The sequence below is a fragment of the Megalops cyprinoides genome, chromosome 20 (genome assembly GCF_013368585.1).
Source record: "Megalops cyprinoides isolate fMegCyp1 chromosome 20, fMegCyp1.pri, whole genome shotgun sequence".
NCBI lineage: Eukaryota > Metazoa > Chordata > Actinopteri > Elopiformes > Megalopidae > Megalops > Megalops cyprinoides.
In genome coordinates this window covers 19,921,181-19,946,973 of record NC_050602.1, presented here as the reverse complement: position 1 = coordinate 19,946,973, position 25,793 = coordinate 19,921,181, and the positions used below count along the sequence as shown (strand labels likewise).

Below are 25,793 nucleotides of genomic sequence, written 5' to 3'. Positions count from 1 at the left end.
TTACAGACTCACACACGCTCTCCCACGCTCACACACACACACTACTACACACACATACACACACACAGAGATCCTCGCACACATGCTATAAACTCTCTCACGCCCACTCGGGCTAGTAGTCTCCCACGGTGAATGCGTTTGTCTTATGTCCAAAGGAAAGTGGTAAGTGTGTGTGTGCACACATGCATGCGTGCGTCTGCGTTTGTGTGTGGTTATTTATGTACGTGTATTTGTGTTTGCATGTGTCTGCACCAAGAGCACACGGCATTTTTTTCTATAATGCCACAGTCAGACTGAATGAAACAATCTCTATAAAGCTTGCTTTATTGTTTTAAGTACAAGTGAAAAGCTACAACTAAATAACTTAAACCATTCCCTAACGTTACTATGATCGTTACCATACATAACAATTATAGCAATAATAGTACTCTGCAATGTCTATTGTCGAAATCCACTTTGGTAAGAGCTGGTGATGGTTTTCTAATGTGACAATGCAAGCTACTACGGAAAAAAAATTCTGTCCCGAGACTTTCCAACAGTAGAATTAATACACAGAGAAATGCAAACTGTGGAGTGACAGCATCAGTCTAACAGGTCACATGAGACTTAGGCCTGTTTCTCCTGGAAGTCCACTCAGAAAGAAAGTTCAGATGGCACGCATTTTCATTGGCTGTAGGAATACAGTGTGTCGAACCAATGAGATTCTACTTTAGCTTGTCTGGAGAGTTCATATCGATGAATCAGTGTAGACAAAGCATCAACGGAGACCATCCAACAAAAGCACAGGATTCCAAAAGACAACCCAAAACCACATAAGGGAAAAGGTGTTTTCAAAAAAGGGAGCAGTCAGGAAAGATTTACTCCAGGTTCAGTCTGTTTTACCCATTAAGTAGAAATGAACCTTTGAAAAAAGTCGCTGAGCAACCACTTAAAGTCAAACTTGCCAAGAAAGTTTCATCCAAAGAGGACACTCATGAAAAAAGCAGTTCAACTTCCTCTCCATCCAAGTCAGTTAAAATTACCATCCTCTCAAAACTACTGTTATACAGCAGGTGACTTATGTCCAGGCCAATCAGAGAGTTTGTACTAGAACTGGGAAGAGCAGGGACAGATGTTCGGCTCCTCTGATTGGCAGCTTGTGTGTTGTGTAGTAGTGAATGACCTCTGGGATGGTGTCGAAGGGTGGGCTGTTCTGACCCAAGATGTACTTCCCATCCTTGGACATGGTGAACTTCATATGCATGAAGCCCTGGCAACTCCTGAGACAAAGAGAGTGACAAGAATTAACAATAATCGACTAACAAGCAATTCTTGTCAATCTATTTATGATTAAAGCACTTAATCATTATATCTGTTCATTTGGTTAGATTTGTAGCTGTTATTCTTGATTTCTTTTTTCCATTCATGTATTACAGACCTTGCTTTGACAATAACGACACAATGTATTTCATGTCAATAAAGAAACTGTGAATCTGAATTTGAGACAGAGGGAGGGAAGAGAGAGTAAGAGAAAGAGAGGGAGTGAGAGAGAAAGAGATATTGTCTTTTTAAATATTATCATTATTTTATTTGTGTACATTGACCTTTTACTATATATGTGCACATTTTAAATATATTTTCATCACTGGATAAATCCTGCATACTAATAAATCCTAAAATCCTTGACAGCAACACAGAGAAAGGAAATGGAGAGAGAGGGCAAGCCAGAGAGAGAGAGATGAGGAAAAAATGAGAGTGGTATAGAGGGCAAAATGTGTATTCAACCCTCCTTTGTTAATACAAGCACTGAACTAACAAGAGCTTATAAGCAAGTAAATGAAGAGCCCTGAAACATTAACTCACCGAGTCTCTCTCTCTCTCTCTCACAAACACATACAGACACCACACACACAGACGCAGACACACAGACACCACACACACAGACGCAGACACACAAACACATACAGACACACAGACACACAGACGCAGACACACAGACACACAGACACACAGACACCACACACACAGACGCAGACACACAAACACATACAGACACACAGACACACAGACGCAGACACACAGACACACAGACACACAGACACCACACACACAGACGCAGACACACAAACACATACAGACACACAGACACACAGACGCAGACACACAGACACACAGACACACAGACACCACACACACAGACGCAGACACACAAACACATACAGACACACAGACGCAGACACACAGACACACAGACACACAGACGCAGACACACAGACACACAGACACACAGACGCAGACACACAGACACACAGACACCACACACACAGACGCAGACACACAAACACATACAGACACCACACACACAGACACAGACACACACACACACAGACACAGACACACACACAAATGGAACACCATTATACATGCACGCAGACATGTAAAGATGCATGAAAAGGCATGTACACACACAGGGGCAGACACACATGGAATAACACACACTCCGGTACACAAATACACACACCAGACACAAAGAGGGATTAAACAGGAATGACTGGGGTCACTGCACAGCTCTAGGCTCAAACTAAGAGGGACAGACAGACAGAAAAAAAACTCTGAATGCACATCTGAAACAATCTTTTTTATACACACACACACACACAAAGTAAGATACTTATTTACACTTCAAATTATATGTTTCACATATGATTCCACAGAGCATCTGGCATCACAGATTATTCTGCATAGCAGACAATGAAAGTGTGGGAGATGGGACAGGAAAATGGGACGAGAGACAGCGACGGGGAGGAAGAGAATACAGGTGGGATAATACAGGGAGAGAGAGGAGGGAAGAGATGTAGAGTGGGAGAGGGTGAACCACACCGCCTTGAGGCTGCACTTCCCCTTTAAGAGAGAACGTTCTGCCATTTTGGCTGTTCCAATTATAGAAACAGAAGGAGAAAGGAGGGCTCTAATTGGCCGGCTACAGTTGGTCATTACGCTCGGCACAATCCTCACGGACAGAAATCCAGCAAACTGTGGGAAGACAACTATCACTCATTTCCCAGCTTGCATTTTTGATCAAGAGCACAGAGGATGGTCCTGATCTAACACAAAGGGACAGAGAGCCTAACTTCAATGTTGCCTCTTTTTTTCTATTTATCAATTAAAGACCTTTGGTCCGCCAAGGTACTCGGGATCTGTGGTAGCAGCTGTTGCCTATTCTCCCTGTCCAAGGACAGAGTCTGAACAAACAGAATGACAGAAAAGAGGCTGTGCAAACTGGCACACTTGTCTGATTGTGTATGGACATACAGCAGGAGAAATTCTGCACACGCACGACTCTGCTGCTCAGACGCAGCTGTGGCTAATTCTAGTCTTCGTTCAGCCATCTCAAACATTTTCCCGTAACAGCAATTTGAGCGCACGGCAGATATTTATACTTTCAGCGGATGAAACGCCACACCGCAGCTCCAGAAAATCCCGCGTGGCCTTGGCAGAAACTGCCAGAGGACACGGCGCAACATTGCAACATCACAACATCACAGCAGCTAATGAGCGTCTTAATGCCTGCGTGCCTCGGGAGCATCTGTGGGAATGCCTGTCAGAGAGAGCATGTGTCCTTGTGTGTGTGTGCTCTGCGGAAGGAGATGAATATTCATTAGAGACAGGTGGGAGAGATAACGAATGTGTTTACCCGAGCGATTCACACTGAAAACAGAACAGGAGATGGGGGCAGAGATGTGAGGGGAAAGGTGATGGTTCCATTAGATATGCCCTGATTGGCAGAGTAACACTGCAGGAGAGTGTACTGTGGGCGTATTTGTTTAGGATTGTTTCAAGCATAGATCCTTCATTTCACATCTGACTTCTCTCAATACAAACCAAGACAGAATGAGACAGACAGAGAGAGAGGGAGGGAGAGAGCAGTGGTGAGAGAGAGACTTTGTGTGTGCACGCGCGTGTGTGTGTGTATGTGTGTGAATACCTGAGAGAGAGAGAGTAGTCCGTGCGGCAGGTCTGGCTGTGCCTCACCAGGTAGCTGCACTCCTTACACAAGGTGAGCAGTGATTCAGCCTCCGAGCGAGTCAGAGCTCCATGGTACCACCTGGGAAACATAAAGAAGAAAAGACGAGGAGTCTTTTACCGTATGGAGCTCATATACCTTTACTTCAGCAGAGCTTCAGGGACTTCACAAACACAAATTTAAGATTCTAATTTTAAAAAGTCTGATTTACTGGCATGACAATTTAGCTTGCATTGCATCAGCTATGGACACAGAAAAACATAAAAAGAACAATACAAGCTTACAACATGAATAAAACATTCACACTAAAAAGTATCCCCACTCCCCACCCCAAAAGACATTAAAGTAATTTATTCAGTTGTTATTGTGGTAACCGTTATTTTCCTCCATTGTGCTTTGGCAGGAAAGTACTAATTAAGCTGCCAGGACTGCAGTTTCAGTATCCCCCCAGTGTCAGTATGTTTATCCTGTCTATATTAGGCAGAAGTAAACACTGGTTGATGGTTTTGGATAATTTGGGCAGAGCTTTCTAATGGCGAGGTATTTGGGGGTTGCAGGAAAGCAGGAAATGTTTCTTTTTCTCTTTGCACGACTGTGACACTGTAGAGTAGGCAGTATAGCCACAGATATTCTACATATTGACCAGGAGTCAGCTCCTTCTTCTTCACATTGAAAGTTTCTTCTTTGCCATTGCTGAAGCTATACAGGCTCTGATTTGCTGGATGTGGCCCATAACAGAACATAGACAGATACAGATATGCCAAGAATGATACAGAAAGAACTGGAACCTCCTTTAACTGACAAGAACTTCCCAAGGATCTGATCCGGCTGTATAACTGGTCATAATACAGAATATTTTTCATATAACTCTGCATCAGGATTAGGATATACCAGGAAATGAACGTGTGGATATGTTGTTCTTTGCCTATGAATATTTCAGTGTTTTTCAGTGGCGCTCAGGAGTAAAATGATAAGCTGGACAAATTGGTGCATCAGTAATGCATGTTTGCATGCGCGAGTGGCTTAAAGCAGCGCTGTACGTACACCTGTTTCTCCAGGGGCAAGGTGGGGTCCACTCTCTCTCCCAGCACGGGCGGGGTGTCAGAGGCCGTGCGAAACTTGATGTTGCTCCCCACCATGGGGCTGGACCTGGAGGGCCGCACACGCTCAGTCTGGGATGCCGAGCGCTCCCATTCCGCGCTGTCGAACTGCACTGTATGCAGACAGAGAGGGGGAGGAAGAGGGAGAGAAGGAGAAGGAGAGAGAGAGGGGGAGAAGAGGAAAAAGGGAGAGGGCAAGAGAGAGGATGAGACAGAAAGAGAGGGAGGAAAGGGGGAGGGAGAGTAGGAAAGGGGGTAGAGGGGTAAGAGAGAGGAAAAAGAGGGGGGAGAGGAAGGGAGAGATGGAAAGAGGGCGGGGGTAAGGGGTAAGAGAGAGGAAGAGATGGAAGGGGGGGGGGAGGGTGAGATGAGTAAGAGGGAGAGATGGAAAGAGACAGAGGCAGAGAGAAAGAATGGTTTGTGAGTTGGGTGTGACTTCACAACCCAGATGCTTCACTCTTCAACCAAACACAAAAAAATACTTCCGATTTCCCCAACATCTGACATTCAGAAAATGATAATCATCTTATGAGACAAGAGGAGCTGTGTGCTTTTTGCAGTTCAATACACAGTCATCCATCAAAGCCTGAGGGACCACTGAAGCTTTATTAAATATGCCATGTATTATTAATGTCACTGTTATTATTATTATTCCAATTAAGGATGGCAGTTGCTGTTACTTATTCTAAGCTCTGGCAATAGGCACAACACAAGTATGTTACTCCAATAAAGAATTATGGCTTTAACTGAACTGCTACAATAATCTGAAAGCACTGGATGACCAACAGCAGGAGGTCATGTGTGGAGAGATGCCCCAGAGGACTGTGGGAAGTAAATGGGGCAAATCCCTGCATGGCTCCAGTCAGTATAGGTTACATCAGCTTGTGCCAGTGAGCATCTTGTTAAGAGAGCCAGAGCTCCGTGTCACTGGGGTATATGGTCCAGTGGCCTGGAAACAGTTAAACTGGAGTGAAAACAGAAGAGTGCGTTCAGTTCTAAACAAGGCAAGCAAGAGCATTCAATACCCCCAATTCAAGGCTTTGTTGATACTGCTCACAAATGCAAACAGGGTTTTCTATGTTTCTCTGCACTGAGGAGGTAAACTCGTGCTGATGCGTTTGGCCAAGTACTCTTTTCAGGCTGAGACAACTCCCATGATGCCTTTCAAGAGACCACGAGCAGAACCCAGGGGTGCAACCTGTTCTGTGCTGACAGGCACAGCAAGAGAGGTCAACACACCATATGCCAATTACTGGTACTTTTCCTCTCACAAATGTGCCTGCAAAATGTTTCTCAGAGGATTGCTCATTGCTGCATTTGCGACTGCGAGCAGGGTATTAATGTCTCCTTGAGGAAGCCCTATGACATCACTGGTGGCACTCTGAATTCCATCGCAAATCCCACAGTTAATAGAGGAAGGAACTCTGACAACGGGCGACACCCATAACAGACAGTGTAACCAGAGAACTGAGAAACAAGCCAAAGAGAGGGTGACATCATGGCACCATAATGAGATTCCACATTCTAACCCCTCCCTTTCCCCTTCCCATCAGACATCAAAGACAGATTATTGGCCATTTAGAAAACAGAAATGGGTTTTCCATACATAACTCCAGCAGCCAGTCCTTCCTCGTTAATAATTGAGCAGACATGCTGCTGGCCCTGCCTGCATTCTCAGTAAATCATTAATGTACAACACAGCACAGAGGCCCCCGTTTGAGATCCAGAGCCCATCAGAACACTGTGCTGGAGAGTGACCCAAGACCCCACCCACCAGAAACCCTCCCATCCTCCCACTCCCTCTCAGTCAGGACAGGATACGGGGGGGGGGGGGGGGGGGGCACAGCAAGATCACACAGAAAGAACAACACATGAGAAAGACAAAAAGAGTGAACAAAAACCAGAGTGAAGAAAATTTTTAAAAAATGAAAGTGCACTTCAGTGGAGCAGGGTTCTTGTCTGTGTGTGTGTGTGTGTGTGTGTATGTGCGTGCGTGCACAAGACCCACCCTTGAATCAATCCCTTCCACCCTACTCATGACACACGACACCACTGTTATAACACTGACAACTGTACCATTACGACATGTTCATAACAATGATAAGTACGCCTATGACAAATAGCTGTTTTATTGCCAATTAATGTCATGACTCTGTCTAGTCAACTGGAATACTTTTAACCAAAGTAACTTCACAAACAACTTTGTACACTGCAGGAGCTCTGACACATACGTACGGCTCAACAGCCAAGTCAGTCCAGCAAGTTCTCAAATTGTTTAAACAAAGTATGCCAGTAGGACAGTTTGTGTACATGTTTCATGTTCTTGAGAGTTGCCAGAGATGTAAGGTCTAAACAGAGACATGCAGGAGAGACTGACCTTAAAGAGCAGGAGTATGAATCTAACTCCTATACAGACTCATCTAACCCCAGCACAGACCCATCTACATCCCATACAGACTCATCTAACTCCCATAGAGACTCATTAAACCCCTCTTCAGACCCATTCAACTCCTGTAAACTAACTCTCGGCTTATTTATGAATCACACACAGTAACACTGATACAAACTCACAGGCTTCTTGCACCCAAATAAAACACAAAAACAGATAATACAGAACAAACTCTGTCTAATTCCTTGCTTGTGCCCTTTCTTATTGTGTCCACACGTGAGTTATAGCACACACGCACACAGACACAACCTTGATCTTCATTCACATAGCTTTTTCTATGTTAACGACAGACTATTAACACCCTAGTGCAATGTGATAGGCACACAGCCTCCTGCCCATTGTCCAGGGACCTACAGGAAAGAGACACACCCCGTTCCCACCTCTGCAGTGGAAACTGTGATGTGCAATCAATGCCTGCTGCTCACTGACCCAAAAGCCAACCTCTCGATCCAAACAAACGCGGTCTTATTGATGTTCCCCAACAGTTCTCTGCATTGGGGTCACAGGGGTTAACCCCTGCGTCCGTGATTTCAGAAACAACCTCTCGTTGCTCTTTGCACCTCTATTGACATCTCTCTCCGGCTGAATACATCTGTATCATTATCATCATCTTCATCGTAATCATTATCTGCCTCGTAATCTTTTCCCTACAGCCCAGAGTCTCATTACACAAGACAGTGAATTATAGAGGAACACAGAGGTCATGGTTTTCCATTATAGTTACCACATACATATGGGGGGGGGGGGGGGGGGGAGCGGGAGCCAAAGACAGACATAGAGCAAGACAGAACAGAATCAGTTAATACAGCCTGGTCACAGAGACCTGACTCTCTAGGAGGACAAGCTGTGCTAACACTGATCAACAGACACAGAGCTGCATGCAATCACAAAATGTGACAAACAAAAAGATACAAAGGAAACCTACTTCAGAAAATTAATAAAATTCACACTTTCCTTTCACTGAAAGGCACTGAAAAATTGCCCAATCTCCCTAGGGAATAAAAAGAGATGTGTGCCATAATGGTGCTGACATGCGCTTCCTGTCGTGACGGAGGGACAGCTTGGGACATACAGGAGCCAAGAATAAATTTTATTTGGTTTTTTTATTTATCATTTGACAATTGTATTCTACATCCCCATCCATCTGATTAACTAATTACTTTGTAGTTGTTTTTCCATTGTGTTTTTACTCGTGAACTTTTTATGTTTAATTTAGTTTTGTACTGTTGGACTAAATGAAATGGTCCTCTGGCAAAACAAACATTTCTTTGTAATGCCAATAAAGCAACTGGAATTGAGAGAGAGAGAAAGATGATATACTGTGGGAGAAAAAGACTGATGGAGTGGTTGTCACATCCAGCTTATTGACAGAGACATGAGTCACCCTCTCTAGCAGAGCAAAAACACACAGATCCAGAACCGCACACACCAGAGCGTCTCTCCAGGGGCATTTTAAACCATACACACCAGGATGTCTAAATGAGGACATTTCAGAGCAACATTCACCAGGATGGCTCTATGAGCACATTTTAAACCACACACTCCAGGACATTTCTCTGGGGACATTTAAGAGCTACATACGGCAGACATTTCCCTGGGGAAATTTCAGACAAGTCCTTCAGTTTTTTTTGTCTAAATGTGCTCTAAAATAATTACATACAACTGATCATACAGTGACAGATTTGGAGAGTTCCACTAAAGCCTAGCGTACCTTACAAGAAGCTTGCTGAACTAAAAGTTCACAAACACCTTTGCATGACGTACTTCACTCTAATAAACATATTTACGATTTCCAAATTTACCATCAATGTTCCAAACCGACGACACGACAAAAATATTACTAAAACAAAAAAAACAAAAACACAGGATTATGTTTTTTGCTTCACCGGAAAAAAAAATATCTTCGGGACATAACACAGCACACCCACACACAGACTCACACAAAACCAACCATGCTTTCTCATCCTCTCCACACCTGAATGACTGCCTATAATTAACACTGCAGAAAGGAGTGGGGGACAGGGAGGGAGAGGCCAGATAAGAACCGAGAGAGAATGGAGGAGCTTCTGTCAGGAGAGAGACTCCACTGTGGTTCTCTCTATCTGTACATGAGTGTGTATGCATTGTGTGAGTGTCTGTTTGTTTGTTTGTTTGTGTTTGTGTGTGTGTGTGTGTGTGTGTGTGTGCTTGAGCAGGTATGTGCATGAGGTTATAAGCGTGTGTTCATGATTGTGTGCATAAATGTGTGTGTGACTGCGCGAGTGAGCGAGTGAAAGTGTGTGTCTGAAATGAGCGGTGGTGGAGGGCTATCATTGCTGTGGAGATGTCAGAGTGTCACACCCCTGTGAGACAGCATTCCTCCCCTTCCTGATGTCATTAGCCCTCTCGTTCCCCTTGTGTCTGGAGCTGCTGCTGAACCTCAAAGGCCAGACATACAGCCACAGTCCTGACATCTAGTCTGCTCTATTCCTGGCTACTGCTTTTCATCTTTAACTCAGGCCTAAGGTTAACATGAGTGTGAGTAACTCACCTTTTGCACCCTTTGTTAACATGCCTGAGAGTAAATTATCCTTTACCCAGACCAAAGGTTAATATCCCTCTGAGTAATACATCTTTTACTCAGGTTGAAATCAAGATTAATCCCTGTGAGGTTTAGACATAAAATAAGTTTTAAACACAAGCAACCTATGTAGAAAACTGGTGACCACCAGCTGCCTAAGAACCAGGAAACAGGAAGCTCAGGTATTCACTTATTCAGCACAGAGGGCATCATTTACCTCTGTACAGTGCTCTGTGAGAGCAGACCTTCACATGAGCTAATGCCTCCTTACATGCTCATTGGTTCTGTGTTACATCAGCCTTGTGTCTGTCAACACAACTCATTTCAGTAAGTACAGCTCCCTGAGTGCTGCCGCATTCTGCGTACAGATCTGCTACTCACTCACACACACACACACACACACACACACACACACAAACATACACACACACACACACACACACACACACACACACACACACACACACACAAACACACACACACACACACACAAACACACACACACACAAGCACACACTCTCTTTCCAGAATAACACATACTCATACCATACACATACCAAACAAACAACTGCTACACACACTTGCTCCATATAAAATTACATACACTGTCTACAGAGTCACAACTGCTGTAAAGATAACTTCCCCTGTCAAGGACAAACATGCACCATCTGTGTGCATTTATATATATCCAAATGCGTGTGTATGCCTGTGCATCTCTGTGTATGCATGTATGTGTGTGTATGTCTACGTCTATCCATATGATTGGGTGATTTCTTGCATGGATATCTGTGTGTATGTGTGTATTTATGGCTATCAATGGGTGTGATACATACATATAGACATGCACATGTCTATGTATGTATATGTGAATAAGCATGTATGTATGTCTGTGAGTGCATGGGTCTGTGTGTCAGTACCAGCAAGGGCCTTGGAGATGTGGTCCTTCTTCCACTCCCAGGGCTGGTCATACTCTTCCGGGGGCCGCTCGTCGTCCTGGGGCAGCCTGCTCTCACGCCCCTCCTCCGCTGGCACGCCCCGGCTCCGCCCTCGCTCCTCGTACGGGGTGTCGTACAGCTGGGCCCCGCCCCTCGACCGGCCACCCCCCGTCCCGCGCTGCAGCTCTGAGACACAAGGGGGAGGGGCATTTCACACAGGTCAGTCACCACATGCCCAACATGACAGCATCCATCATGGTGAGGAAATAAAGGCGAAGAAGGCAAGGGGGGGGGGTCATGCATATGACCCTCCCACACCATCTTTAACACTGAATATGGCTATTGCTCATGACCATGGCTCCAGCCTTAAGAACAGGCACACTGCAGTTGCACAGCAAAATGAGAGGATTATAAAAGAAGGGTGACAATAACAAGGACACAGCAACAGGGTGATTTTGAGAGGGTTACAGCGAGAAAGTTACAGTCACAGGGAGAGGGTTATTGGCAAACAGTGAGAAGGTGACAGTAGAAAAGTGAGAGACAGAGAGAACTACAAAAGGAGGATGACAGTGGAAGGTATATAATGAAAAGGTGATTTTGAAAGTAATACAATGAAAGGGAGAGACAGAGGGCTACAGTGAGAGTTACAGCAACAGCTACAACAGGAGGGTAACAGTGAGAGGGTTATAGTGAGAGGGTGATTGGTAAACAGTGAGAAGGTGGCAGCAGAAGGGTTATAGAGGGAGAGAGCTATAACAGGAGGATGACAGTGGGAGCGTTATAATGGAAGGGTGATTTTGAACGTATTACAATAAAAGGAAGAGCCAATGCTGGTTACAGTGTGAGGGTAGTAGGAGCCCATAAGCTCAGCTGAGTCTGTCGTGTGAGACACTGACAGACTTCATCTCCAGCTCTGCTTTAATTATGCAGTATAGTACAACCTCGATCTGTCATCATAATTTTCATTATATTCACGCCCGAAGAATGGATCAGACACACGGAGGACTTCCAAGCACGGAGGCAACATTCTTATCATTCTGATGTGGGTGTGCAGAGATCAAGGAAGAAGTTGAATTCCTGTACACAGAAATCAATAACTGCGCTTGCAACCGAAATGCAGTTATCAGCTGCTACATTTACTGAGGGGTGGAATAAAAGGATGGAACAAAAGCATTAAAAAAAAACAGTAAAACTGACACAACAGGAAGAGGAGATCAAGAGGAAGTAGAATAATTTAAGTGAGAGAGAGGGTGAGAGAGACAGACAGACTGGAAAGGGAGAGAGAGAGACAAACCAACTTCAACCTTCAGATGACACTCCTGCTTGTCTCCATGGTGACAGCAGAGGCTCTGGGGTCAGATTTGAAAGCAGGGCAAGCTGTGGGGGGGGGGGGGGGGGGGGGGACTACCAGAACTTCACAGTGTCGGAGCTACAAAGACCAGGGAAGTTAACACGTGAGTAAGGCAAACTGGCAAAAACAAGTATTAACCGACTGGGTGTAAACAGGCAAAGGCTGCAAGGGTGAAAGAGGGGCTTTAAGCAGTGATGATGGAATGAGGCTACACAAAGGCTACGTCCCCTTCACGCAACCATATTTGGATTGGCCAAATGTTATGTTTGTCTCACCCCAACGACCTCTGCATTCATAATAAAGGGAGAGGAGCACAATGATGCACTCGCATACAGACAATGGGTATTTTTCACAATACAAGTCACACAGAATGCACTGTGGTGGAGTGGGTGCTCAATGGATGACAGGTGGTACTCCGCCAATGTCATTTGAGCAACTCACTGCAGTGGGATGAGGAAATTGAATGAGGTTATGTGGGATCATTGGCAAATGACAAATTCGGTTTCAAATCCAAGCTGTAGGACTCAGAGCAAAGGGCTTGGTGACTGAGCCACTCAGGACCATGAATCACAGTGTTTTTCTGTGGAAAGCAAACCCTTTTGAATGGTTAATATGAGTCTGTGATTTGTTTTCCAGATGATCACACACAGATGATTAAAGTCCAATCTAAATCTTTGCTAAAGACAACTTGTGAGTCACCGCCAGTTTGAGGCCAAGATTTTTAGGACACGTCTACAGAGTATGGAATCGCCCTTCTCCTTTTTCCCAGAAATCTGCCCTAAAACACACACCTGGTTCCACTTATTATGCCTCTGTTTTTAACAGCACCCCCTGCAGACACACTTAACCGACTCAGTCTTGGATTGACTGGATCGCTCAGGAGTATCAAACCTCCTTGTCTTGCTGTTTTCCCCTGTTGGGTGACTGTGAAATGCTTTTCACAAGGTAAAGGTGAAAGGTTAATGTTAGCAAGTAAACTGGGACCCAGGCTATCTAAATGCAATCAATGCAACAAAGTGTGTTGGAAAAGGACCTGAAAGGAAACTGTGTCAGGCCTCTGGTGCAGCTCACCCACTAGAGAACTCTCAAGCACAGCTGTTTTGAAATATGAAATGCATTTATCAGCGTGCTGTTTCCCAGGAGCGCTACAGGTAGCACTACACAGCATGTGAATGTACACTGGAATTCACTGGGAGTGTGGGAAAGGGGAGAGGGCAGGGAGGGTTAGTCCCTGGAAAGACAGGCTAACTCCTCTCCAGCTAATGGAAGCAGCTTCAACTCTGTGAATCTGTTCAAGGGGGAGCTCTCAAAGGGGGTGTGAGGAACATGATTCAGAATAAAGAAAAACAGGAAATAATGATTCTGAATGAGATGAGATCAGATGAGCGAACGAGAGAGAGAGAGAGGGAAGAGGAATGAAAAATATTTATGTGGTACTTATGTGACTCAGAAAGCCATGTTGAAACACAGAAAGAAGGGACAGAAAGCGTGAGGGAGAGAGTGACAGAGAGATGGAATAGTGAGAAGTAGCAGAGGGAGAAACCGAGACGCAGAAGCGAAGATACACTTCACAGGCTGAATTTCACAGTACATTAACACCGTGCACTCCAAGCGGGGAGAGAGAGAGAGAGAGAATGTGGCCATGCACAAGATCTATTTTTACCATATTACCACTCTTGGCACATCACCATAATCTAGTGCAGGGCCTTTAGGTGGCCGATTGCGCTGGAATGCCATATGGGATGAGATACATGATATAAAAGACTCAGCCCTGACTTACGGGTGATGACCCTCTGTGCCTCGTAGGGTTCCATGTAGCCGTTGCTCTCAGGTGGTGCTGGTTCCAGTTTGGGCACTGGCCGTGGGTCTGGGCGGGCATCAAACGGGTCGGAGTAGTCCATGTCTCCTGCTGCCGGGGCTGAGGGGACAACCTGAGGGACAGAAATGGACCAGTGAAAACACTGTGTGCTGAGAACATAAGCACACACTCCGGAGGAGAGACGGTTAACACTTTCTTTGAAGCGTGTGATTATAATGCATTATGTGGCTTAATTAAGGCATTTATACCACTTTCATGATGCAGCACTCATAATACTCCATGATATTTCACATAATGACTTGCATACACTCATAATGGCCTTGTAATGAGTGCAGTAATTCAACTACATGATGCGTTAGAAAATGTTACACACAGACTACACAGTCAATCTTCTGCAACACTTGCTTCCATGAAGACTTCTATGAACTGGAACACACCTCACTCTTCACAGCACACTGTTGGTACACATTAGTATTCCGTGTCTGCCTGAGAGGTCAAAATCCATGATAACACTTCCACGTGTCAATGCATGTGTCTGATTCTCACTGTCACAACGCTGCAGGCAGAGTGCCTAGAAAATGTGCCAGAGGTCAGCTGGTATACTTAGAGAAAGTGCGCAACTACCAGACACTTGCCACCATTCTATCCACCTCCCTCCCCTGCCCCCTGTATGCATACACACACACACACACACACACACACACACACACACACACACACACACACACACACACACACACACACACACACACACACAAAATGACAATCATTCAACCAAAACACATGACCAAACCTCCCAACAAGCTCTTTCTGCCCACACACTGCCTCATCTGTTCCCTTGCTGATTCTTTAACAAATTATCGACGGGCAGCAATCTGCTGTTAACTGGTAACCATATGTCTGTTTGACACCCCCCTACCCCCCACCCCCTCAGCATTCCTGATAGGACGCATCAGACTCATTTACAGGAAACTAACGAGCACCGTCAGGCAGCGACCTGTTCTGTGGGCCCGCATCGCAACAGCAGATGTCTGCTTAGAACTTAGAGCTCTCCCAGTGAAAAACCATCGGTTAAAGCTAACGACTTGGACACGGTCCCACGGTCCCACACGGTGACTCGTTAAGTCACTCATCACATTCCATATACCTCCATAAGGTGAACACACATTGAATGTGTGTGTGTATATGTGTGTGTTTGTGTCATTCTGTGTAAATGTGTGTGCATATACACTCTAATCTTCCAGCCACTAAGGAACTCCACACTGCCTGGTTTCTTCATTCACGGGCAGACTGTGTGGCTGAAAAAAACCAAGCACCATGTGCCTGCAATTGTGTAAAATTCAGTTTGTGTGAGCAACTAGCCACGGGGCTATTAGTGGCGATATATGTGGGTTAATGTGCGTGAGAATCTGAAAATCTGAAAACCCTGGATTTTTCTTTGGCTGTGAGAAGCTGGAACCTGAGTACTTTACCATGTGTATAAACTGTGATTGCATTCTGCTTGCGTGTGACACACTTTGCGTGTGTGGATGTGTGGGACAGAGATAAAGAGTGACACAGAGAAAGAAAGAGGGTGTCTATAGTTTCAGCGGGTCTGTCTGTAAAGTATGCATACATGAGGTATCTAGGAATACAGTAGTGAATTCTGAGAACAGTGCAGTTGTGCATTGATTCACTGCCCTCAGCACAGTCTACATGGTGACCAACATTCAGGCATCCCTCAACAGCTGCATACCACACCAACTGTGTATGTGAGTGTGTGTGCGTGTGTGTGTGTGTGTGTGTGTGACTGAGAGAGAACCATACACATTAGTATGTGTGTTTTTCAGTTTGTGTGTGTCTGGTGCTCAAGTTTGCAATTACCCTGCACTGATACTCAGATGAGTGTCCTGTTGATACATTCTTGAGGTTTTGCATAACTGACATGTCAGCATTTGTTAAATACACTGGCCATTAGATGCCTATTTTTTCTTGCTCTGGCAGAGAGCTCTTAACCCTGAGGCTCAGAATGCAACATCACCTCAGTTTCGGATTTGCGTGTTGGTGCCTGAACGCTGACTCTGCATTCGCACTGAGCTTGTGCGTGTCGAAGCAGTGATGAGCACACTCGAATGAGCAGAACTGAGTGCATAAACTGCCATCCGTGGGTGAGGGAGTGGAATATCTCTAAGAGTGACCAAAAAAGGGCTCCTTCCTAATGCACTCTATGCCATCCTGAACAAAGGTGCCTGCCAAATGAATGAATGAATGAATGAGTGAATGAACGAAACAGTGCTTTTCACAGAGAAAAGGGCTACATTTCATCCAATGGAATACGTGCAGTAGCACACAGTCTCACCTTGCCTGCTCCATGTACTCCAGGAATTCTCAACAGGCTTATCACACACACACACACACACACACACACACACACACAGATGACCACTACAATATTCCTGCCAACAGTGAGACGAGAAGAAGACAGAAGATAACTGGAAGCTGGGTTATTTCTTCCAAGTCTAACATGTGTAATTAGGAGGGCTCTCAGGGCATGATGATGACTTGGCTAATTACATCAGCCACAAAGTGCCATTTATCTGCCCCCCCACCCCCCAATCCCCAATCTTCTCAGGCTCAATATGTAACCACCCTCCACTGAGCGAAACAAGGGAAGGTAATACATACCACCCTGCCAATTATCTACAGTGTATTGTGTCTATACCTTAGCCTGTGCCTTTGTATGCATCTGCATTAATTCTCGAGATCATTTAATATTTCCATCATACTTTCATTCACCAGGTGTCCTCTCCAAAGTCATGGTTGTTAATGAGTGGGAGTCAGAAGGAACTGACAGCGACAGAGATCCAGATGATTTTTTAAAGACTAGTGGATATGCACACACTCTGCACACTACAAAGCAGTGCTGCAAAGATCTTTACCTACATAATGTCGATACTCTCATAGAAGGCAAAGATTATTGAAATAATGCAATAAATAAAAGTAGGTCTGTGTAGCCCCTGGTCTGAACAGACACCTGTGAGAAACTAACCCACTGCTATCTTGGTGCTTAGATGCATGTGTACCATTTTCTATTAACAAAAAGGCTTTCAAAATAATAGGTTTATAAAGGCAGAACACACAAAAGATTTTTCTGCATTAGTATAGTAAGTGATATATGGCATAGTATGGAATAAAGTCATGAGAGAATGCATATAATCATATGAAATAAGCCCATATGCGTTGGCCAAAAGTCATTTTCTCAGTGCGCTGAACACCGTGTGGAAATGTATAGAGGGTTATCTCAGAAAACTCACCGGGTCCGGTTCCTCAAAGGATACGGCGCTCAGGAGGATTTTGCTGCGACCCAGATCCTGCGACTCCACCTTGATGAGCCGGTGTTTGGGTGACTTCATGTCCATACTGGCAGACACAGGCAGGTCTGCCATTACAGAGCCGTTCCGAGCTCGGTTCTCCGCGTTCTCGTACGGATCTTCGAAGTCCAAGCTTTTCTGGATGCGGTAGGCTTTGAGTATCTCGCTCTCGGTGTAGTCTGGCTTAGGTGGCTGAGGAGGCACTCGCCGGTTACCGAAACTCAAATAATCTTTCAGCCACTTTGCCATGGATCTGCTTAAAAAAGCATGGACCTCTGCGAGCTGCCCTGAATATTTTATCGTTTTAATCGTTTAAATATGGTAATTGCGGTATTGGCTGGCTTTATCCTGGCGAGGTACAATGTGGACTGGCAAAATGTCGACGAACAACTTGTGTGAAAGCTTCCTGGATGTCTGAAAACGACGCACATGGAATTCGTTTGCACTCATACCTCTGTTGGTTTGAAATCCATGCCAACTGCCCCCATGCACAGCTGAATTATCCTCAGATCCACCGCCTCAGAAGCGCACGCAGAAAGTCACCAGCTCACAGATCTGAGGCGAGACGCGACGCAATCAACACTCCTCCTGCGAGATCTGACAGCTGGCATTGATCTGCGTGTCGCGGCTCCGGGAAACAATGCCAATCGAGAGTGAGTCTGGGAAGTCCTGTCAAAGCTCTGGTGTTTTTTGTTTGTTTTCATTGGAAGTGTGGCTAAACACGTTTGCTCACTCTTTGGGCAGGCATCAAATACATTCGCCCTGTAAGGCGAAAAAGCGGGATACGGTTACACGCTTAACAACAGACGCTGCATTGTTTATCATACCGCTTACTTCTGTACTAAATACAACTTTGTTTCAGTCTATTCTCACTTTTGATATGATTAACATGAGACTTGCAGAATAGTTAAAATACAGGTCAACGGCAAGCCATTATGTCCAAAAAGCGTTTATATGTCTGCCTGTCAAGAGCTAATTAACCGCAAAGTAGCCGAGTCGAGCGATGAAGCTTAATCATTACTTTTAAAACAGATAAAGACAACAGATTATTGCCTGCAATGCTGTTGCCTATTACTCCCTGAAACCGCAATTTCAAAGGTATGACACTCACGCTTCCAATGTCCCGAGAGCATGAAGACCGATGGGCTACGCCAGGAAAAAACCAACGCAGGAAAAGAGTTTCCAAAAGTTAAAACTTTATGCCAAATGTCCAGCTTCTTTTCTACTTTGGGACGTGTCGCACATTACTGCCGTGCATCCTCTCATCGGTTCTTCAGGACACGCATTCATATAATAGGCAACAAAAAGGGGACTGTAGATATCAAATAAATCACCACTGGACGCCAGAAGTTAAGTACACTCGAAACTCTCTTTCAGTGTGAGAAGTCGGTAAACAAAAAACAACAAGTCTGAAAGCACACCGTGCAATCCTTTAAAATCTCTCTTCTGAGCAAGAATGAAAGGTTTAAGAAACAAACGTAGCTGTATTTCTCACAGCTACACATATGACTTGGATTGTAAACAACAAACGTTTATCTTGCTACCAAAGATCACCGCACTCTAACCGGTGTTATTTTTTTGGAGTTGTTTCCCATGCATCCTGTGATATTTATTCCATCATCGGCATATTTTGGAATAGATCACGCAATAATTCACTTAGCTATACTGAAGCTGTCGCCTTCTCCAGGGATATGTGATGCTGTGTAAGTTTGCATCCTCAAGCACAATGTAACAAATGCATCCACAACAATCTCAGATTGACTGGTAAAACGTATATGTACCGAGACGAGGCGACCCCTTTCTTCTGATACACTTGTCCTCGTTTCAAGGAAAATTCGAATGGATAAATCATTAAAGTCTCCAGTCTTGTGATGTTTTTCGTTGTCTTTACGTTGGTAATTGGAGAAAAACAATCAACTCCGGGATTGTGGCGAAATAGCCATTCAGCGTTCCGCCAGGAACCGAGTGATGGCAGAAAGCGAATGTGCGAGAGGAGAGACCGTTCTCTTAAAGGGGAAGAGGTGGCGTACGTTCTTTTTAAATTTGCCGACATTTAATCCGTGGACCATGTGATAGATACATAGTAAGACAGATACATGGATAGTAACGTCTGTCGTCTTCCATCTCTGCAGCCATTATATGACCCAGTTTGCCTCCAACTCCTACGGACAGGACCAGCAGTGTGGCCCCTGGGGGTATTGGGCGGTATGATTTTCCTGCTAGGTCTTGCATGACGCGTTTTGTGAGAATGCTTGGAACGGTACAATACAGAGGGTCAACAAAATAGTGGAAACACCAAACAATATCTGAATATTTATTAACTAATAAGGAGAAGAGTAGCCTTTTACTTTCAGAACAGCTCCAATCCTTCTTGTTGTTATACATATCTTTGAAACGTGGAATATTGGACCATTCTTCAAGAAGGAAAGTGTCCCAATTCTTTGAGATATGAAGGAGGTGGAAAGCTGCTCCAGACTCTGTGTTCCAGAACTTCCCGTGAATTTTCAATAAAATTTGGACTTGGTGACTGGAGAAGCCATGGAGGGTGTTTTACTTCATCCGGGTGTGCATTAAAGCATTCCTGAATCTGTTTGGAAGTGTCTATGGGGGCATTATTGTCTTTGAATATGGGGACATCATGAGGAAACGATGTTTGCACCATAGGCTGCATCTGGTTGCCTTAAACTGGCTTTGTATTCCTTGGCTGTAATTCTACCAGAGTATCAGATCCAATGACTTCCATGAGATGGCTCATACCATTACAGATCCACCATGTTTAACAGTCAGGAACAGGTAATGTGGGTTCAAGGCTTCCTTTAGCTTACTCCAAACATAAACCCATTCAGACGTAGGAAAAAGAGTAAGAGACAACTCAACAGACCATATTGTTTTTCCCTTTCACTACTCAGAAGTCCAGGTTTTGTGCTCATTAAACCAGGTTATGAGTTGTTCCACACTGGCACTGTTTGCAAGCAGTTTCCAAATGGCAGCCCTACCATAAATATCTGCTTTGTGAAGCTCATGACATGTAGTTTTTGGAGACCAACTTAATGAGATATAAATTCATTCTGTGGTAATATATGAGACCATTGTTTTGCAGTTTTTAGCAATGGCCCTGTTAAGTGTTTGTCTGTCCCTGTTGGTGAGCTTCAACTTTCGACCATGGTTCCTCTTTCCTGATGTAGTTTTTCCTTATTTGGAATATGCTCAAAACACAAGTCCTTTTCAGCTGGTGTTTCCATAATTTTGTCAACTTCCTGTACATTGGTAGTGCTTATTCAATTAACTAATCAAACTTCACCGATTTCATGGTGAAACTGGATAATAACTTGTGTGGTATGCACCACAATTTGTTCATATAACATATTCCTGAAATGTGGACATAGTACACTGTTATAAAAACACTACAACCTTGCACAGGTTGAATTGTTAATTACTACAACAAAATCCAAATGTGATTTCTTTTTACTAAATATTTGACACTTTACATATCTTACTGATTTAAAACAATAATATTACAGGGGAAACTTTTACAGGTATCCCTTTTCCAAACTAGACACAGCTATTTAACAATATTGATTTAGTAATATTGCACAGTGCACCCACAAAAATCCCTTCACCACTGGTCCGACCTCACACTATTCCAGAGTCATTCAACCTTTCATTCACCACATTTTACCTGTACCCAACCCACACAAAGGGATCAGGAAAAACAATCCAACATTTTCACTGTTTATTTAAAATGGAAATGTAAAATGAAAACATGTTTTCATAGCAGAGACAACCATAAACAGGATTCCACCCCTTCTGAGAGGACTAAAATGTTTTACGTTAGATTGGACCAAGGTGAAGTTTCCACATGTCTAATAACTGTTCTCTGTTCTATTAGCCATTCATATTTATTGCAATGTCACGACCTGAACATAACTCAGACATCAATAAACTCCATCAGAGCTGCAGCTCTCTCATTCGCTGTCATCAGTGTCAGAATACGCCCCCAACAGGCTGAGTGAAGACCCATTCTGTGCTGTGATTGTCTGGCTGGTGACAGCCGGTGGAGCACTACAGGAAGATGTGGCTTTTGGATCATTCGCTTCTGAAAGAGAACAAACAGCTTGATTAGAAAGTAGAAGTGACTTGATTAGCAGGTATATTATGTGGCTCTCGATAAAGCAGATAATCAGGGACCAATTCATCTGAAAATAATATCAGCCCTATCATTAAAACCATTCTTTAATTAGTGCATTCTACTTGTATTCATGGAAGAAAATTTTTACTCACATGTATTTCATATAATTTATAATGGGTTACTGGCCTTTGTTGTAAATAACTCCAAACCATACTAATCTGTGCAAGACTTCAGGAAGATTAAGTGAACAGCTTCACTGATGCATATAAGCATGGACTACACTGCCGTTTAGTGGTTACACAGGTGTACTGCACCCCCAACACTACAGTATCCAATTTTACTGCACACCTCATCATGGACTCTTCCAAAACAACACTTCCACTAACCTCTGGTACACCTGAGTGACCCAAACTGTATGCTTCCAATTAGGTTATACACCTACTATTCACTGTGATCTAATGGTCGTGGGCTGAAGGAGGCTTGTAAAAGCAATTCAGAGTAGGGGGGACATGCTACCAGGCAGGTTCACTGAACTACCCCTCACAGTAACACTTTGTTCATGTTGCCATGTACTAAGGGGCTGAGTCTCACAGCAGGTCTCACCTGATTGGACGGAGTGCTTTGTGGGAGGAGCTGCCACTTCAGGTTTAGGGGCAGAACTTCCTGGTTTCTTCCTCACCACCAGAGATCCTAGTGCTCCCCCACCCAGCCCCCCTACACTCTTGTCCCAGCTCTCACCCCGAGGTCGCTTTATGCCTCCTGCTGGTGGTGCAGAGGCCTAGAAGAACACATAGCAAAGGGGGCTCTATAAGGTCTTGCACGTGCCTATTTTTCATGGGTGAGCAGTGCATAAATGTAACATAAACCCTGCAACCTTAGTTAAGCATCACTTCAGTGACCACCAAAATGATTACTGCATTGGTCAGGTAGCCAGACACTCAAAGATCATTGGTCAGTTGAGTCTTTTGCCTCTCACCTGCTTGTACATTAGCTATACATTATATACTACACATTATATTAACTGTATTAGACCATAAGTAAGTATGACAGGATTTCCCTATGCTTTTGCCGTACCTGTGCGTCTGTGGGTCTGTCCGTGGTCAGGATGTCAGTGGGTTTGTCTGTGCCGCATCTCTGTGCTCTCTCCCTTCCCTTCTGTCTCTCCTCATCAGAGTCAGAGTCTGAATCTCTCAGTCTTTTCACCAGCGCTCTGTCCAGCATCTCCCTGCCAGTGAAGAACAGAAGTGTGAGGCAGAAGCACGCCAGAGAGAAAACCTACAGCACCGTCTTGTGATAATGCAGTGTTCTATGGTTACTGAAAAGGCACCAAGGGTGATCACACGAGAAATTAAAACTCATGGAAAGCACATGGACACAAGCACTGATCAACCAGCCTACAGAGTCTGTGTCTGACTGCAGCTGTTTGGCCCCCAGGCCCCTTGCTGCGAGTGGCCGTTGGTGTCATGTGCTGCTGACATGATGGCAGAGATTACTCACAAGTTAAGGCTTTAGGGTGCTGGGATGGCAAATTATAGGTTGGCAGGGGTTACCTACCATATCTATATAAAGACAGTCAATGGGACACACTTCCCCATGCATTGTAGTATGCACTACCAACACATCTTTGAATAACTGTGAATCCAACTTCAAGTTTTAGAAAAGCACTCGTAACATAGCACTTCTTAACTAGCAGCGGCAAAGTAGTGCTAACCAACCACCTCTGCCAATCAGAACTCCGATCTAGTAACTCCTACCACTTCGTCCGTCAGACTTGCCCGTCCCTCCTCCCTCACCTGGTTTCCCGCTCGTCCTCCTCTTCCTGCCTCTTCCTCTCGTTTGCTTCATACTCCTTGTAACGGTTCAGCATGCCCTCAAAGTCCACCTGCGCCTGTCGCTGGTTCAGCTCCTTCAGCTCCTGCAAGTTCTCCAGGACCTCCATCTCCAGCTTGGAGTCACGTGTTCTGTTCTCCAGAACCTGACCAGAGCAAAAACAGTGGTTTTAACCCAGCCTTTGACACAATACGACAGCCCTGCCAATAACACAGTGGCAACACCAACCTGTAGCCGTCACTCACTGAATGACCATCATGCATCATCAAAGCATGCTTCTCATTAGACCCACACACCCAAGGAAAGCACTCTGAGACCCTTGACAAGATGCAAGTCATCAACACTGTTATGCATTTTTGAGGTTACCCACAACAGCACCTGTGAATACTTCATTATTTCATTCCTATAGCTGTTCACTGTATATCACCCACAGAAACATGCAGATCACTCTGAGAGGAGAGCTGTGCCAGCACACATCAAAGTTGACACACTGGGACACTTTTGTACATGTCCTTCCTACCTTCATGGGGTTGTTGAGCTCTTCCTCCTCCCTCTCCCTTTGCAGCTTCTTCTCCTCTTCCTCGATCAGCTTCTCCGCCTGGAAGTTGCGCGTGGCGCCGTGCTCCATGGCATAGTCTGTGTTCTCAGGGTCAGTCTACAGGAAAGACATACATTCGACACCACAGTTACTTGCCTAGGTGAAGCTTCCATTCCTGACTCATTTATAATCCATGCAGGTCGATAAAACTTTTTTTTAGGCAGATGACAGAAAGCACCAGAATTTCATAGTATCTCACAGCATTGCCAACACTGATCTTTGGCTACACCACAGAAATAAGAGGGATTTGAGAGACGGTGCGAGTCTTACCTTGAATGTGATCTCAGCCAGGCAGCGTGTGCACTTGATGTAAAAGCGGAAGATGGGTAACCCCATGTACTGCTCGTTTTGCACAGTCTCCTTACGGGCATTGAACTTCTTCCCCTTGTAGATGTATTCCCCACACGTCTTACATCTGTTGAAGGAAGACATTTCAGCGCACTCATGTGTTTACTCATATTTATAAGCTGACATGGTAAAAAAATTGAGTTGTATGAATTTACGTTGCACTTTTAGTGTAGTCCTACCTCATATTGAATGGCGCCATCAACCGCACAACATACTGACGATCTTTGGGTAGTTTGAGTTTGGGGATTTTAGAGGGATCAAAATCTGGTGGGTAATATTTCTATGAGATAAATAAAAAGAAAGCACATACTCTTAGGTTTAAGTAACCTCAACATACAATAAATAATAATGACAAACTCTTCCACAGTGCCACTTTAACGTAACGTACTAAACACCTCACTAGCTAAATGTGTTAACCCTAAACCGTAGTTCTGCAGACTTACGTTAATTACCATGCCATAAATCGTATTGCCTGAACACTGCAGTCCGCAGCGTTAGCTAGCTAACGCCTAATCCACTGTGCGTTGTATCCATATGCTAAAATAATAGCAGTGTTAACCAATATTGTTAAGTATTAACATGGTATATAGTGTAACAGAGTCCTTATTCTCGTCGACAGGTATCTTGTAAGTACTTTTGTTTGGCGGCTGGTTTGCTAAATCTAATGACGCCTGAAATTGTGAGACAGGTAGTGATTCTAATTCTTTATCAAATCGCGTTAAAAAACTTACGTTCAAAACTTTTCTTTCCGACATGACTAAAACAAAATCAAAATCTACAAATAAAACAGTGCCCGAAAATGTATCCGCTGTTCCACGACGCCAGCTACAATTTTCACACTTCCTGTAGTAGAGCCAAACTTCCTGTCATTGTTAGACCCGCCCATGATAAAGCTCATTGGTCAGAAGTGTAATCCATCTTCTGACTGACTTGTACTTCTCCCAGCTGTTTAATAACTATTGCAAAGGTATGCATATGAATAAAATGAACGTTTTTTTGTTGCATATAACATGTCCCATAATTTACTTTATACAACGTAGTAGACTTCATGGATCGATCTATTTCTTTCATATTCTGAAAGTATTCATTTTCAACTGGCAAACCGGGACAGTCGTTAGAAGCTGTCTGGTGTTAATCAGTTCAACTTGGTATCCTTATTTTGCAATGAATACAGGTGGCTAAGTAGTATTGAATATCCGTGTTATAAAAATATTGTCATCACTGAGGAATCTCATTTTTAGGTGTACATATTTGAATGTATTATGTAATTTTCCATCCCTGTGTGTGCAAGCAGTCAATTGACAAGCATGCAGATGAGATT

General features: G+C 44.2%; 2 protein-coding genes across 2 annotated transcripts; both read right to left on the bottom strand.

Moving 5' to 3' along the window:
* Window positions 1-368: 368 nt before the first annotated feature.
* Window positions 369-19,750, bottom strand: LOC118795985 (SH2 domain-containing adapter protein D-like). Its single transcript, XM_036554810.1, has 7 exons — window positions 18,679-19,750; window positions 17,511-18,329; window positions 14,179-14,329; window positions 11,030-11,233; window positions 5,048-5,216; window positions 3,965-4,084; window positions 369-1,259 (listed from the first exon to the last, which is right to left on the bottom strand). Exons 2-7 carry the CDS (start codon window positions 17,814-17,816, stop codon window positions 1,073-1,075), a joined length of 1,137 nt encoding a protein of 378 aa, XP_036410703.1. The 5' UTR covers window positions 17,817-18,329; window positions 18,679-19,750; the 3' UTR covers window positions 369-1,072.
* Window positions 19,751-21,354: 1,604 nt separating this feature from the next.
* Window positions 21,355-25,320, bottom strand: yju2 (YJU2 splicing factor homolog). The gene is made up of 8 exons (XM_036554741.1): window positions 25,204-25,320; window positions 24,652-24,752; window positions 24,395-24,539; window positions 24,047-24,181; window positions 23,490-23,671; window positions 22,771-22,921; window positions 22,300-22,474; window positions 21,355-21,663 (listed from the first exon to the last, which is right to left on the bottom strand). The coding sequence occupies exons 1-8, from the start codon at window positions 25,225-25,227 to the stop codon at window positions 21,533-21,535; spliced, it is 1,044 nt and encodes a 347-aa protein (XP_036410634.1). The 5' UTR covers window positions 25,228-25,320; the 3' UTR covers window positions 21,355-21,532.
* Between the last annotated feature and the right edge of the window lie 473 nt (window positions 25,321-25,793).